The sequence below is a fragment of the Myodes glareolus genome, chromosome 10, assembly GCF_982192425.1.
Source record: "Myodes glareolus chromosome 10, mMyoGla1.1, whole genome shotgun sequence".
NCBI lineage: Eukaryota > Metazoa > Chordata > Mammalia > Rodentia > Cricetidae > Myodes > Myodes glareolus.
Window position 1 is genome coordinate 88,545,408 of NC_142035.1, and position 16,397 is coordinate 88,561,804.

At 43.4% G+C, this 16,397-nt stretch overlaps 1 protein-coding gene across 1 annotated transcript in view; it reads left to right on the forward strand.

The window, feature by feature from the left end:
- Positions 1-16,397, forward strand: part of Ptprj (protein tyrosine phosphatase receptor type J) — a 164,995-nt gene that overhangs the window by 121,966 nt on the left and 26,632 nt on the right. The window contains exons 4-10 of the mRNA XM_087910890.1: positions 3,177-3,440; positions 4,823-5,059; positions 6,025-6,240; positions 9,914-10,180; positions 11,295-11,549; positions 14,600-14,866; positions 15,778-16,047. Of these exons, the coding sequence (XP_087767016.1) occupies positions 3,177-3,440; positions 4,823-5,059; positions 6,025-6,240; positions 9,914-10,180; positions 11,295-11,549; positions 14,600-14,866; positions 15,778-16,047 (1,776 nt within the window). The remainder of the gene's footprint in view (positions 1-3,176; positions 3,441-4,822; positions 5,060-6,024; positions 6,241-9,913; positions 10,181-11,294; positions 11,550-14,599; positions 14,867-15,777; positions 16,048-16,397) is intronic.

Sequence of the window (16,397 nt, forward strand, 5' to 3'; positions counted from 1 at the left end):
GTAGGGAGCTGGAGCCACTGGTCTGTAGAATCTGACCCTCCAATGCAGCCCAGCTTAGAGGGTGGAGTGCAGGGAGCAATCCCCAGAGCTATTCCAAGCCAGATGTCTTTCCCTGGGTCCACCGAAGGGCTCTGTGTTAGTCTGCTAGGGCTGCCATCATGATCACTGTACATATTTTATTTTCTTATAATTGAGGAGTTTCTCTTTGCACACAGGCAGCTGCTTTCTCCTGTGTCATCATGGGACTCCTCCAGTCCCTGTGCCTGTATACTAATGTGCTCTTCTTAAAAGTTTAGCAAGCTTTCTTGTCGGACTGTCTTTGGATCACCAGCCTGCAAATAATGACCTGAAGACTTATTATTAATTATGAAAGCTTGGCCTTAGCTTAGACTTTTTCCCAACCAGCTCTTATAACTTAATTAACCTTTTTCTTTCTTTCTTTCTTTCTTTCTTTCTTTCTTTCTTTCTTTCTTTCTTTCTTTCTCTCTCTCTCTCTCTCTCTCTCTCTCTCTCTCTCTCTCTCTCTTTCTCTCTTTCTTTCTTTAAATCTATGTTCTGCCACATGGCTTGGTTACCTCTTGTTAGTGTTGCACATTTGACTGAGTCTGCTGCTGGCGAAGTCTCCCATCTGACATCTGAGGAGAAGTCTCCTCCTCGTCCTCGTCCTCGCTCTCTCCCTCCCTCCTTCCCTCCCTGGAAGTCCTGCTTATTTTCTCCGGCCTAGCTACTGACCATTCAGCTTTTTATTAAACCTACCAGAAGGCGCCTTAGGCAGAGACACATCTTCACAGTGCATACAAATATTTTGTAACATATGAGGGCATCCGTTTTATTGCAAGAGGCCACACCCTTATGACCTGTCTTGAACTTAACCCCTTGATACACACTGTCTTGCAAGCACACACATATTTGGAGGCACTGATGTTTAATATTTTAATGTATGGTTTTTGGGGATGATACAGTTTAGCCCATAACATACAAGATTTAGGCTCAGCCTCCAGAATTGATTTCTGGATTAAGGTTGTAGACCCGACCCATCTGTAGAGTCGCTGTGACAGGCAGCAGGGTGAGTAATTGAGAAGATGTTTTCACCACATTCAGAAGATATAGTTGGGATTTATAGTGTTGTGAAAAGACATCATGACCACAGCAATTCTTACAAAGGAAACATTTAAGTGAGGGGCTGCCTTACAGTTCAAAGGTTCCGTCCATTACCATCATTACAGGGAGCATGGTAGCGTGCAGGAAGACATGGTGCTGGCTACATTTTGACTAGAAGGCAGTAGTAGAAAGCTGACTGACTGTCACACTGAGTTGAACTTGAGAAAAAGACCTCAAGGTCCACCCCCACAGCGACACACTTCCTCCTACAAGACCGCACCTGCTCCAACAAGGCTGCACCTCCTAATAGTGCTGCTTCCTTTGGGGGACATTTTCTTTCAAACCACCACAGAGGATGTAATGGTTGTGTAACCCCAGCTTGACTACGCACACTCCTGAAGTAAGGATGAAGGACTGAGTTCCAATTATAGTGTGTACCAAGGAGACCTAAGAGACACATCCAGGTATTTTCTCCATTGACTGCAAATACACAGTTTTCTACACTAGAGATTGAGCACTGTCTGGGATAGACCTATGCTAGGCTACAAAATATATCTTACAAGTTTAAGAATTCTGAGAGCTCTGCAAGTATTTTTCAAAATCAAGGAAAACTAGAAATAAGTTAATAAGGACTTTGGGAACTTTATAGATGTTTGGAAATTAGCAACACACGTTCAGATAAGCAACAGTGCAAGAAAAAAGGAATTAAAACATTTGAGAAAAAATGGAAAGACTATATTTCAAAACACACAGGATATGACAAAAACATGTCCTAAGAGGGAGGTTTATATTAATGAATGGTTTTGTTAATTCCTCCATAAAAGATTAGAAACCCAATTCAGCAACACATTGAAGACTGTTCATTGTGATCAAGTGAGATTCATCCCAGGGATTTAAGAATGGTTCAGCATATGCAAGCAGTGTACCTGATATGTTGGATTAATAGAATAGACAAAAGCCACAGTATTATTTCAATAAATGGAGAGGAAACATTTAGCAAAATTTGAAAAAGCTGTACTTTCTACCCCATGACTATTGAAATGTAGACATCTATTTCCCCATGTTGCTCAGATTCTCTGTATGAAGGAAAACAATTCGGTTCTTAGCATGTCTTTTTGCTACTGAAAATGGCGCTGTAGCTGTGCTCTTGCAGGTGAGCTGAGAAAGTGGGCTGATAGCGTGTCCGGGAATTGCTGCCGAGTGCTGCCGATTTACTTCCTCCTCTGCTGTAGTTGTTGCCACTTGGTTCTCATCCCCATTATCATTGATTGCAGTGGCAGCACCCAGTGCTAATGTGAACTTTGTAGAGAAAACTCATGCCTGAAGGGGCCTCAGAAGATTATCCCTCCAGTGTTTCATTTCTCTTTCTCTTCCTGTCCTTTCTATAAACTGGATAACTTTGCACCTGCCCCGAGGTGAGGCACACCATCCCACTCATGCTGAGGTGTTACCTGTGGTTTCCCCAACACCTTAAGATTGAGGCTTTACCTTGTGTTTTGCTGTTCCTGGGCACTGTTCTTCAATCTTGGACTTAACCAGGGTGCATGCACTTGATAGTGTTACTGTGAGTAACCATGTGGCTTCCATTGGTTTGGGATTTGCAAACCTGGCATTGGACCGAGGATGGAACTGATAGCCTGAGAGTTGAGATGACTTTGAATAGAATTATATGACCAGGGGCTTTAATGTCTTGTCTGTTTTGTCATGGTGGCTTACTAACCCTTCAGAGTTAAGATGGAGTAGTTTTAAGAGGATCACTCCAAGTCACTCAGTTAGTTGGTAGAATAGGCAGTTTCCCAGACTCATTTTGCATCTTAGATCTCTCTGTCTCAGCTAATGTCAAAATTTAAATCTATGTTAAACTCATAGCCAACGTGGCTAGTTTCTATTTGTTTTGTCTTCAGTTTAGGGACATATTCTCGTGCATGAGCACATGTGTACTTAGATGTATTTTATTTCAAAGAGGCAATGAAGAGAAATAAAATTGAATTCTGAAAGGTAGACATACAAGGTAGGCTTTATTCTTATATTTATTACATGTAATTAATCTCTCTCTCTCTTCTATATTTAATTAGCTCCGAGCCCTGTGTTTGGCATTGAAGCTGTTTCCAGTCCAACCAGCGTGGAATTAACATGGAAGCACAACGATTCAGCGGTTTCAGAGTACACTTACAGAATAGAGAATAAGATGGAAAAGAATCTGACGTTTACTACTGATAAAAACCCAACGTCATATAACATCACAGGCTTAAGTCCAGCTACTTCCTATACATTCTCCATCACTCCAGTAGCAGCCAATCAGACCTTTGGAGACCCCACGGACAAAAATGTCACAACAGGTAAGGGACAAGGAACATAGCTGGTGGCTATACTAGCAGTAACATGGGAAGGGGAGGAAAATGTCTTTATTCACGTTAGAGTCCTCAGGAAAGGGTTCTGTGGACGAGATCACATCAGACCCTGTGTGTGACAAACATTATTTTGTCCTCATAAATCCTGAGACTGAAGGTGAGAACTGTGGTGTGGAGGAGTCAAGTTTCTTCTAAGGTTCCTTAATACAGGATAGTAAGCAACTGAATTGGAACCCGGAGAGCCTGATTCTAGCTGTCAGAGTACCATGGGATCCAGACAGCCACCAACATAATTAAATTGTCTAGTTTATTGGTGTTTAATTCTTTAATAATAAAAGACAGAGAATGGAGGTTGTAGCTCAGTGGTATTAGTGTTTGGATCCTTGGCACCCACGTGGTACGTGCTGGGTGGGCACGGAGGCCACCATGTCATCCCCTACAACACCAAGCAGCCCACAGTGACCTGATTTAGAAATCTTTGCATCTGAGATATCTAATGTGAGAGGTCAGATAAAAAACTGATCAGTCACCTCATGCCACAGCTGGAAGCTGCCTTAGCAGTGCTTGGGCCGGATCTTCGCAGTCAGCCCCCTGAGACCTCAGGCAGGGCACTTCTCTTTAACACCATCACTTTTGCCTTATCTGCTTCTCTGCATTCTGGTCTCTCCACCAAGCACAGCAGCAGTGTGTGCTCTTGAGCACGGCGTCCTGCCCCTCTTCTGTCGCTAAGTAAAGGGAGCAGTGCCGGGTGTCAGGGGACGCTTCTAGTTCTGGTGCTCATGAGGCAGTGGTGAGAAGGCTGTTGCACATTTAAGCCCAACTTGGGCTACATGGTGAAACCAACTAATCAAGGAATAAAATAGTCGCAAAAACTGAAGGGGGTGTGTGTCCCTTATGGTGAAATGGTTTAATTCATGTTCCCATTCAGTAAATAAGGTGATGGGAGGGACTGGGCAAGTCTTTTAGAAAATTTCCTTGGCTTTGAATGTCTCCTGGGTTAGAATATCTGGGCATTATAAAATCATATTGTTTGCATTATTTTGAGCTGAGACATCTAGATTTTGAAACAGTTATTTTATATGCTTTATTTTTAGTGTCTAAAATAAATACAGTTAAATGCCACTGTGTGGGAGAGTATTTTAAAGAATTTCAAGTTCCTATTGGAGTTAATCTTGAGCAGTAACACAGAACATAAGCAGTTTTGATTTTAAGGTTTATTCCTTCTCATCTTTTCAGATAGTGTTTGTCCCCTGCCCCTGTGATGTCGTGGGAACGTTTAGACTATGGGTCACTTTGAAGTGTCACCGACGTAAGGAAAGATGATTGCAGATACCGCTTCCACTAATACCAACTTTGTGTTTTTGAAACAGAACCTTTGCCGGTGACTGATCTCCGAGTTGCCTTCATGGGTGTGACACAGGCCCTTCTCACCTGGAGCAACACAAGTGGCTCTGCCTCCTACCGGATGCTTCTTAAAAGCTTTGGAAACTCCCCAGAGTTGACTCCATATCCATCCATCAATATTTCAATATATGGGCTGGGGGCCCATAGTTTCTGTCCTTTCCCAGAATCAAAGGAGACACAGAATGACTTACAGGTTACAGAAGGTGTGTTACAAAATTGTGCATCAGGTTCTGATTTTATCATTGACTGGATTTTAAAGCATATTGTTCATGTTTTTGTGTAGGGTCTTAGAATCACTGGAGGGCTGTAGTCTGAGCTCATACATTTATGAAGAAGGAAGAGGGCTCATGTTTTACATGTGAACATGGGGCTCAGTATGGTGGTGGGGCTGGAAACTTTTGGATTTTGGAATTCAGGAAAGTAGGTAGTTCTTTTCAATTTTTCTTCAGGTGAACAGATGCCAAGTGCTAACCTAAGGATGGTCAAAGCAGTTTCTTCACCGAGAAGAGGGAGCTTTAGGAGGCAAACAGTAGATGTTCTTTGTAGTTTCTTTGGAGGAGTTATTTGTAGAGTTTGTAATATTCCTAGTGGATTCCTCAGTAACTGTGAAATGAGGAGGGACGGAGACTCAATCTCCATTTTGCATCAAGGAAACAGAGATACAAATTGGGGATTAGGGTCAGAAACCAGATGTTAAATGCTAGGAATGAAAGATAATTTATGGCCCTGACAGGTTGTCAAGCCTTCAGAAGATGCACCCCTCTCATCTCTCCTCCTGCTTTGGTCTATGTGCCAGGTTGCTTTTCAGGGTCATGAGCTTTTCCCGTTTCATCCTCTGCTGTCCTCGCCACCCTCTCGGGTGTGGTCCTGGCGTGGCCTGTGGTAGCAAAGGCAGAGTTATGGAGTGGTCTGTGAAAACCATGTCCCAAAGAGAGGAGAATGGACCAGCTTACCAGAGTTCAAAGAAAGATACAAAATATCCATGGTGTTTCTGGGGTAATGGTTCTTTTCAGGGAATTGGATCTTTCTCAGGAGGAGGCAGAGAGCAGATATTTATGGAATACCAACTGTGGGCTTGTTAGATGTGTCATCCTAAGGAATGGGGTGGTGAAAGGTGGGGGGTGTATTCTCTTCTTGTTAATGTCTTTGCCTTCTGTGTTTGAAACAGATACCAATGGTAGCGAGAGAAGCCCAGTGGCCAACCTATCCCAACTCCACAGGAGCTTTCTCGACTCCGTAGACCCACCTTCTGTTCAGGGTCCCTCCCTCCTAGAGGTCTTGCTCACTGGGCTAAGGCCGGACACTGACTACAGTGCCGTCGTTTATTCTCAAGCAGCAGATGGCACAGAAGGACAGCCTGGGAATGAAGAAGTGTTTACAACAAGTAGGTTGGATTTTGCAAAATGGCTTCAGCCTGAGCCTCTCACAAAAAGTTTTATCTTGTGCAGTTCCCTCTCTCTGGATTATTTCTCTTAGCAGTTAGTTCTGTTATTAGCAGGATCTTTCTGAGAGAGATTTTTGGATAGGTCCCATGCACTGAGTTTCTACTTACCTCTGTGGCCATGACGTATCTGTTGTGAAACTTAGTAAAGCATTGAGCAGGGGTGTAGATGCGGGATGCCGCCTCACCTCTGTATCTGTGGATTAGCCAGAGAACTTCTGTTTGGGCCTGCCTTTGGGATTCATATTGAACTTCCTGTCGAGACACCTGCTGGCCTTCACATCGCTATCATTAGCTGTGATTCATAGGCACTCCCGCTCCTGAGTTCAGTATTTGGAAGCTTTTGCAATTGGTACTGATGATGGAATAAGGAGATGTATGGTTCCTGGTCTTGGAGGTTTTTCATATAGATGGGGGTTTAAGATAAACATGCATGGAAACACCTGCCTGTGGACCCTTTGAGCTCAGGAACAAGCCGCAGCTCTCAGGGACTTGGTGTGCACTGACTTGCGGTGTCTTAGCAGAATATATTTTGAAAGGTCAGCAGACTTAAGTGGGTGAGGATAAAGGCTGGAAGAGCAAGGAAAGAAGGCAAGCTGGCATCCAGGAAGTGCGGGGCCACCCTAGATGAATTCTAAGTCCCCAGTTAAATGTTGTGTATCTGTTTGATAAGTGGCTGTGCTGGGTGAGGAAGATATTGACCACCAAGAATGTTGGGTGCTGCTTTGAAAGGGAGTGGGGCTGCTGCACAGGTGGTGCATGGCTACTGCCCATTCTGCTGTCCTCTAAATGCTGAGGACATTGGGAGACAAGAACACGGTTTTAACATTCAGTCCTGAGGGAGGGTCTCTTACAGGGAGGATGGTAGGTCTTGGATAAATGGAGGCGGGGTAGATGGGGAGCTGGGGAGCTGGGGAGTTTGGGAGAAGGACTCTTCAGTTGAAATGTCCTGATCAGAAATACAGATGACAGACCCGGGACATGAAGGCAGAAGGCAGGGGAATAGTGGGAGTGGTGATGGCAAGGCTACTCACCCAATGGGGTCTGTTAGATTTATGACTCTGTTTTAAAAACTGTTAAAATATTTATAAAGGATAGCCCTGGATCACAAGCCCCCTCTCCTGTGGGGGCAACTGGGTAAGATAGTGTCCAGAAGAATGGCTGTATGAACAGCAGCAGATAGCGTAGAGCAGCAAGAAGCACTAGATAGGATCCAGCCAGGAGGGCCAACCTGGAGCCCAGCTGTTGGCAAATGAGGACTAGAGCCTGGGATGAGGGGATGCAGGGAAAGGAGGAGACATCTTGAAGATCCTGGTCATTCTTGAAGGTTTAGTGTAGCTCTTAGGAAGATACTACATGTATATCTTGAGAATTCTCTCCTTTTTAGTGAGTAGAGAGGGGAGAAAGAAGCAGCATACTTTGGAATATTTGCAAGCAATGCCTGGTGAGATTGTGTGATGTGTCCAGGGTTAGAAAATGTAGAGGAGACGTTGGTTAGAAGCTGTGCCTATAAGGAATGCAGCTTCCCCTGGCATCCATGCTGAAGCAGGAGCAACTTGTGTCTTTTTTTCTTCCTCTTCTGGAAGTGATAACATTTTGGTGGGGAAGAAAGAGGCTGCCCTGGATCAGCTGCTTAACTTCGGTCCGCAGTGGTCTAGTGACAGTGACTCATTGAGACTCAGTATGAGGAAGACTGGCTAAAGAGACTGGGTTGCCCAGAGATGCTTTTACTGGTGATAGGCTGTCCTACACATGAGAAGCTTGGTCCATATCTAGTCCTTGTGTCCTTTACTAGGCCTCCTGAGCTGGGTTCCTCCAGAGGAAGGGACGTCTGTCCAACTTGCTGAGAGGCGTCATGTAGTCAGGTTCCGAATGTCTGCTTTTAAAAGTACTTTGAGAAAAACTGAAATTACTGTGTTTGTATTGTAGATTGTTGGTTTGGATGCATACATATCCTGGGTTATAGTGAACTGTCCCACAATTTGATAAATATGGAAGCTATGTGGTCTTTATACGGTGTTTGAGTTTTGTACATGTATGTCAGTTTGTTCTGGTTGATGTGACAAATTACCACAGACTGGACAGCTTATATGACAGACGTTTACATTTTACAGTTCTGGGGGATTGAAGTGTGAAGTCAACTGCTAGAGATAATTGGTCTTCAGCTGTGGGCCTCCTTCCAAGCTTCCGACCTTTTCCCTAATGTCACAGTACAGACGAGCTGCTTTTAGACCTCTTAATGATGGCACTGGCCCTATTCATGATGTTCTACCCACCCTTCTCAAAGCCCACCTTGGAATGGCATCAACCCAGCAGTTAGAATTTTTAACAGGTGATAGGGGTGGGGATATATACTAATCTCTAACACATGTGTACATTCACATGTGTGCACACACATCATCTGATATTGTTCACGTGACTGGTTAAGTGGGTCAGGATTAAGGAAACTATCAGAGTATATTTAGGACTCAAACAAGCGGCTGATGGAAAACTACCGTCAGAGCTGGAGTGAGGGAGCAGATAGTTTTTCTGGAGCCTGGTGAAAGAAGGAACTGTGGGATGTAAGACCGATTATTCTCGTCAGCCAACTCTCAGGATCCTGCCTATCTCATTCATTAGTGGAGAGTGTTCATAGGCCATGTGGTAGGTCTCCAGTGATGCCATATGTAGGGTGTAGTCTCCTGAGGCACAGGACAGGCAGAAGAAAGGCAGGATGGGCTGGGAGAGTGGATAACTGGATGTAACAAGTCTTTTTCTGTCTTGCGAGCCAACTCCCAAATAATGACACAGAGACTCATTAATTATGAAAGCTTGACCTTAGCTTAGGCTTGTTTCTAACTAGCTCTTATAACAGCCCATTTTTATTACTTTACATGCTGCCACATGTCTCATGGCTTTTACCTCTCTTGAATGTCCTGCTTCCTTTCCATCTCCTCTGCCATCTCCCCCACACCTAGATTTATCTCTTCTTTTTTCTCTGCCCCAAAGTTCCACCTAACCTCTTCCTGCCTAGCTTTTGGCCAGTCAGCTCCTTATTAAACCAAGCAGAAGACACTTTGGCAAAGTCACATCTTTACAGTGTACAAAGAGATTATTTCACAGTAACTGGATGACATCTGGTTCTCACGTTGTCTTTTTGTAAGGTTAGGGTGGGTAACTGTCACAGAGGAGAAAGCAGCTCAGTGGCTTTTCTAAAGTCTACTGACTGGTAGAGCCCAGATAGCCTTTGAATCTAGTGTGCTCCCTGTAATTTATGATGAATAGTGTCTGTTCTTGGGTGAATGTGTACTTCAGGAATTTTCTGGCTCATCCTCCCCCATCTCCCAGGCAGCACATGTGAAAGTTCATACTATTGTTTGATCTGGAATCTTAGTATCTTTCAAGGTCTGCTCACAAACTGAATCCAGAGCATCTGTGAGGTGGCCAGGCTGTGTATTCTTCACTGATACCCAACTTTGGTGAGACCCACATACATTTCTGGTCATGGTGAGGTGATGATGAGGGTGACCAATCCCTAAATGTGTTCTGCAGGACCCGTGACAGGTCCCGATTGATACTCTCTTCTCATTCTGACTTGGCCATTCTGATTATTTTTACTCCTCTTGTGTCTTCAAAGATTCCAGCCAGGTTTTTGACATCAGAGCTGTGAACATCAGTGCCACAAATATGACCCTGACCTGGAAGATCAAGTATAATGATGGGTTATCTTTTCCTTACACCTACAAGATACATGTGGCTGGGGAGACTAATTCTCTCAATCAAACTGTCAACAAGACTGAGGCCGTCATCCATGGACTCAGCTCGAGCACCTTATACAACATCACAGTACGTCCTTTCCTGGGTCACATCGAGGGCACACCAGGCTTCCTCCAAGTATATACTTGTAAGTTCACTCCTTGGTATCTGGTCTGGTTTGCTTTTCTGTTGTGGTAGTGGTAAACTCTGTGACCAGAGAAACTTGGGGGGAAGAAACAGTTCACTTCAGGTTACATGGCTAGGTAGCAAGCAATCCATTCCTTAGGGAAGTCAAGGCAGAGCTGAAGCACAAGCCATGGAGGAATGTGGCTGCTTTCAGACTGCTCAGCTGGTTTTCTTCAACAACCCACGCCCATCTTCCCAAATACAGCACACCTACAGTGTGCTGGGCCTGCCCACATCAATCATCAATCAAGACCATTTTTTGCAGATGTGGCCATAGGCCAGTCTGGGCAATTATACAACTGAGGTTTCATTTTCTCAGGTGACTCTAGGTTCTGTCAAGTTAACATTAAAAACTAGCTAGCACTCTATAGCTTACCTACCTGTGGTTTGTTGTGTGCCTGGTCTCAGTACAAGGCGAGGAATGCTGAGCACTGCCTATGGCGCCACAGGGCCTCATTTGCCCTTCAGGGTGTGAGATGTAATAACAGTGATCATTGATTGGCCCTAATCATTTGCTCAGTGATGCTTTTGCACTGTGTCACTGAGAGCTTGGACATCCTTGTGGTATGGTTGGTGTTAGTCTTACTTTATGGAAGTGGAAGCCATGATCGAGATAATGTGTTCTGGCATCTCAGCAGGGACCTGACAGAGGTGAGATTAGACCTTTTGGAGTAACATGTTCAAGATAAAGTAGCCAGCCATGGCCAGCACTCATCCTCAGAGCTTGGGAATCCTTACCTCCTGTCACTGTCTGTGGGTGACTGACATGGTATCTACATTCTGTGTGGCCAAGTGATCTTTCTTTAGCCAGAAGCACCAGTTTTTGAAGGGACTTTATACTGCAGTTGGTGCTCCAGGAAAAGCGAAAGGGAGAACAGGTCAGTTTCTTATGAGGGTTGGCTGCTCTGTCCTCTGGAGACAGACTTTATACTTTTGTTTTTGTAGTCCAAGCTGGTCTTGAACTCGAGATCTTCCTGTCTTATGGTCTCAAGTGCTGGTATTGTGGGCAGTGCCACTTCTGTACCATGCCTGGAGATGGAGGTTCTTCATCTAACCTTCCTCACTGTCTTCCATAGCCCCTGGTCCGGTTTCTGACTTCCAAGTGACAAATGTCAGCATAAGGGAAATTGGTTTGACTTGGAGAAGCAAAGACTCACAGTCATTTAGGATCCTTACCATGCAGGAGGGAGGTGAGAAGATTGAAAATTATACAACTGGAAATAGCTTTACCATCGAAAAATTAAAGCCTGGAACCAATTATCATTTTGAAATATTTCCACGAGGACCAGATGGGACTGAAGGGCCATCCAGAACAGTTGGTGTCAGAACTGGTAAGCATCCTGATATTGATGTTTCTTACAGGAAGCCAGCATAATTTATAGATGTCTTGTTTTCAAAATATATTTTTCTTTTTATGTAAATGAATTTTAAAACATTTCATGACTGTGGTGATAGCAGCAATACAAAAATAAAGTGACGAAGAATCATATGTAAACCTATCAGTTAGGTGCCACACTGTATTGTGAAGGTCAGAGGGTAACTTCCAGGAGTTGGTTTTCTTCTACTCTGGGTTCTGGGACTTGAACTCAGGTTGTCAGACTTGTGTGGCAAGTGCTTTTACTCACTGAGCCATCTGACCAGCATCTCACCCCTTTTTGAGATAGGGTCTTATGTGGTTTTCTGACTTACTATGCGACTGAGATTGGTCTTGAACTCCACCTCACAAATGCTGAGATTAGAGTCACATGCTACCATAGCCAGCTCCCTGACACTATTTTAAGATGTACACAAACATACATATTTATCCTTTATAAACCTTGCTGTCTTGGCTCATGTGTGGTTTTATAATCTGCTTTCTCCTCACTTAATCTGTGAATTATGACTATTTTCCCTGTTATTGTTATTTATTGAAACAAGGTTTCACTGTGTAGCTCTGGCTGGGCTGGACCTCCTTGTCTCTGTAGACCAGGCTGACTTTGCATTTACAGAGATCAGCCTGCTTCTCAAGTGTTAGATTAAAGGCATGTGCCAATATGTCTGGCAATGTTTATTTTATGGCGTAATTTAAAATCAGCCTTGTATTTGTGTGTGGTTAGTGGTAGGTTCCTTGGAATAGGTGGCAAGAGTCCCAGACACTTAGAGTAACTGTCCGTTATTGAACCGCTGTCGTCCTTACTCGGGGTGTAGTTGAACAGCGTTAAAGGCAATCTAGAAAAAGGGAAACAAATGTTTCCTGATCTAGTTTTCTACTTTTCGGTATCTCTCAGGAAGAATTGAAAGCAGGATCTCAGATAGCTGTTTGTTTATCATTGTTCACTCACAGAAACCCAGAGATAGAAACCACCCAGTACCCACTGGCACACAGATAGACAAAATACGACTTTGTTTTTACATAATAGAATATCATTCTGCCTTTGGGAGTGAATCTTCATGTATGCTGCAACATAGATGTATCTTGTAAATATTAGTGTAACATGAGGTCCTGCTTGTTGGGGTTTTCTGTCCTGCCCAGTTCCCCACAGCCGACAAGCCCCAAAGAAAATCACACAGAGATCTCTATAAGTTAGGCTTCTTATTAGTTCTTGTAACTTATATTAACCCATTATTCTGATCTATGTTTGCCATATGGCTCAGTACCTTTTCCAGCTGGCAGATCACATCCTGCTTCTTCATTGATCTGTCTGGACTGGGAGGAATCAGCTTCCTCCTTCCCAGAATTCTCCTGTTCTCATTGCATCACTTCTACTTCCTGTCTGGTTTTCCTACCTATACTTCCTGCCTGGCCAATCAGCGTTTATTTAAAACATGATTGACAGATTACAGACAATTCTCCTACATATTAGAAGTGAAATAAGTCACACAAAGAATACTTTACAAAGTGAAATAAGTCACACAGAGAAAGATAATTTTGTTATTACATTTAATGACCGGATCTTAATGTGCAGCCCTAGCTGGCCTACAATGTGTTATACAGAATAGATTGTCTCAAACTTACAGAGATCCTCCTGCCTTTGTCTCCTGCATGCTGGGGTTAAAGGTATGTGTCATCACACCCCTAAAAGGCAGGTACTTATGCTTCAGTTTGTACACAGGGTCTAGAATAGGCAGGTTCAGAGAGAGAGAGAGAGGAACTCGGGTAGAGGGAATGGGATGGTAGGGCAAAGTAGGTACAGATTTTATGTTGAAAAATGATGAAAACATTTTGAGTGTGATAATGGTAATGTTTATGCAATACTAGGAATATATTTAGCACTGCCAAAATGCACATTGACAGATGGTTAATGATAAATAATATGCTGTGTTATTTACCATGCTAAAGGGAAGGAGCATATGTAACTCTTAACCACTCTCATATGATTGAATTTCTTTTCTGTCTGTGTGCACAGCCATACCTTTTGTCCACATCGTCATAATTTTACAACTGATTTTATTTTTTATTTGAACGTTTTGCTCTGGGTGTATATATACTATATAGTATATACTATACTCCCCATAGCTAGCATGGCCTTCCTGCTTTTAGAGAAAGGTTCCATCATGTAAGCATGTTATTACTTTATAGTTCTTCCTTTGTTTTCCTCCTTAGTGTGCCGGGCGGCTCATATGAGCACACTCTTTTGAGTAAGTGGCAAAGAGCAAGCAAACCAACACTTATTTAGACAGAGTCATGCTATGGAGCTCAAACTGACCTTGAACTTGAAATCCTCCTGCCTCAGCTTTGTAGATATTATTGAGATGATAGGAGTGCATCACACTCAATTTCAAACACACTTTTTTCTTTTCTTTTCTTTTTTTTTTTGAAATAGGGTTTTTCTGTAGCTTTGGAGCCTGTCCTGGAACTCACTGCATAGACCAGACCAGGCTGGCTTTGAACTCACAGAGATCTGCCTGCCTCTGCCTTCCGAGTTCTTGGATTAAAGGCGTGCATCACCACCACCCATCTTCAGACACACTCTTTATTGAGATACAATATAGGTATAAAAAGTGTACCCATTCACAGTACATAGCTTGACAAAGTATCACAGGTCAAACACACCAGAATCCCTTAGACCTGGAGAAATGGCTGTTAAGAGCACTGAATGATCTCCCAGAGGATTTGGGTTTGGCTCCTAGAACCCACATGCATGCTCACAGCCACCTTTAACTCCAGTTCAGGGGATCCAGTCCCCCTCTTCTGGCGTTGATGGGTACCAGGCACACAGTTTGACATTTGTGAACTCACTATTTTTTTTTTTTAAGTAGGGTTTCACTCTAGCCCTGACCTCTAGTACACTGGACCTGAACTCATTGGAGAGTTGGCTAACAAAAAGTTGGTTATTTGACAGACACTTTGAGATGAAGCTAGAATCATGATTATATAGTTTTCTTTCTTTTCTCTGACTAGACCGCAGTGCTGTGATCGACATCCGAGTGATCAGTGTTGGCACCAGTGAGATGCAGCTGGAGTGGGGGAACACAGACGGTACTTCTGGGTATAACTACCACATAGTTCTGGTGTCTGAACACAGCCCCCACGAGACCAACAAGACCACCGTTTCTCAGAAAGCCGTCACACTAAAGGGCCTCACCCCAGGCACCTTATATAATGTCACAATCTCTCCAGAATTGGAGCAGGTCCAAGGTGACTCCAGCTCTATTGCCCAGTACACACGTGAGTCTTGTGGGGACTGGGGGTGGACAGAGGGAGTGCTTTTTCTGTCTCTCATGTGGAGGAAGTACAGTAATGGATGGAGAAGGGGCGGATTATGCCTCTGGGTTTTAGACTGGTGTGAGAGTTGTTTAATTTAAAAACATCAGTTTCAACAAAGGCTCCTCAGCTCTTGTGAGCACTGTGGCTGGAGCCATGTGAACACAGAACTGTTCTCTGGAAGCATCATATGAGAACGGAGAATGTTGTAGGGCCGGCTACTCCTCAGAAACATTTTAGGGAGCCGCTGTCCTGCCGGCACGGAAGAACCCCTCACATGAGGGTCTCGTCTTGTGACCGTGAAAGAGAGGGACTTCCCTAGCATTCAGATGGGATAGATGGTGGAAGTGTTATCTTATCATATGCTTTACCTTCTTCATTGGTCAGATTCCAAAAGGAGGTTGGAAATTCTATTGCTTCTCTCCCTCACTTCCCACCTCTCTCTGTGAAGTAAAATATTGGAATATACATGCTAAGTTTAAAAGAAGCTGAACATTTTAAATTTTTTTCAGATTTTAACATATATTAAATTTATTATTATTATTATTATTATTATTATTATTTTGGTTTTTCAAGACAGGGTTTCTCTGTGAAACAGTCCTGGCTGTCCTGGAATTCACTCTGTGGACCAGGCTGGCCTCAAACTCACAGAGACCCACCTGCCTCTTCCTCCCAAGTGCTGTGCCAACACCTAATATGAATATTTAATATGCATATTTTATGACTGTCTTTTTGGGTAATTATCTTTTGAAGCAATGCATATTAATTATATTAACTCTTTCTTGAAAAAAGGCAGGCAGCTTTTGGATTTAGCAAATAAAATATATCAAATTCAAAGTGGTTCATTTTATTTGTTTATTTAATTTTAAACCAAGGGCCCAGCAATGTGTCTGACATTGAAGTAAGCACCAACGCCACTGTGGCAGTCATCTGGTGGAAGTATCTGGACCCAGCCCCTGCTAAGTTTTCCTACTGCCTTATCTTGAAGGCTGGAGATGACAGCAATGTAACTAAGATGGTCATACACACTGGAATCACTTCTGTGACAATCGCTGACTTAATCCCTGGCTCCTCTTACGAAGTGGAGATCTTTGCAAAAATTGGGAATGTTACAGCATCACCTGGCCGGAGGTTGTTCTGTATGGGTGAGTAGTCCCATGTTCCTAATGGTTCCTGTTTTTCTCTTTGTTTTGCTCACTTTCAGGAAGCTTTTCCCAGCCTGTGGGTTACTGTGCCTGCAGTGGGCAACCGTGGCATGGAGCACTGCAAGACAGCATGTGTGTGTGTGTGTGTGTGTGTGTGTGTGTGTGTGTGTGTGTGTGTATGTGTAACACATGGATGCTGTTACCATTGCTTCGTTCAGCATGTGTTTATTGAGCACTTGCTATGTTAGAGAGGTTCCTCCATTTCTGTAATATTTATCCTGGTGAATAGAACAGATAATAAATAAAATGAACAGGTAGTTAGGTGATGATTATGGCTAAAGAGGAAAAAG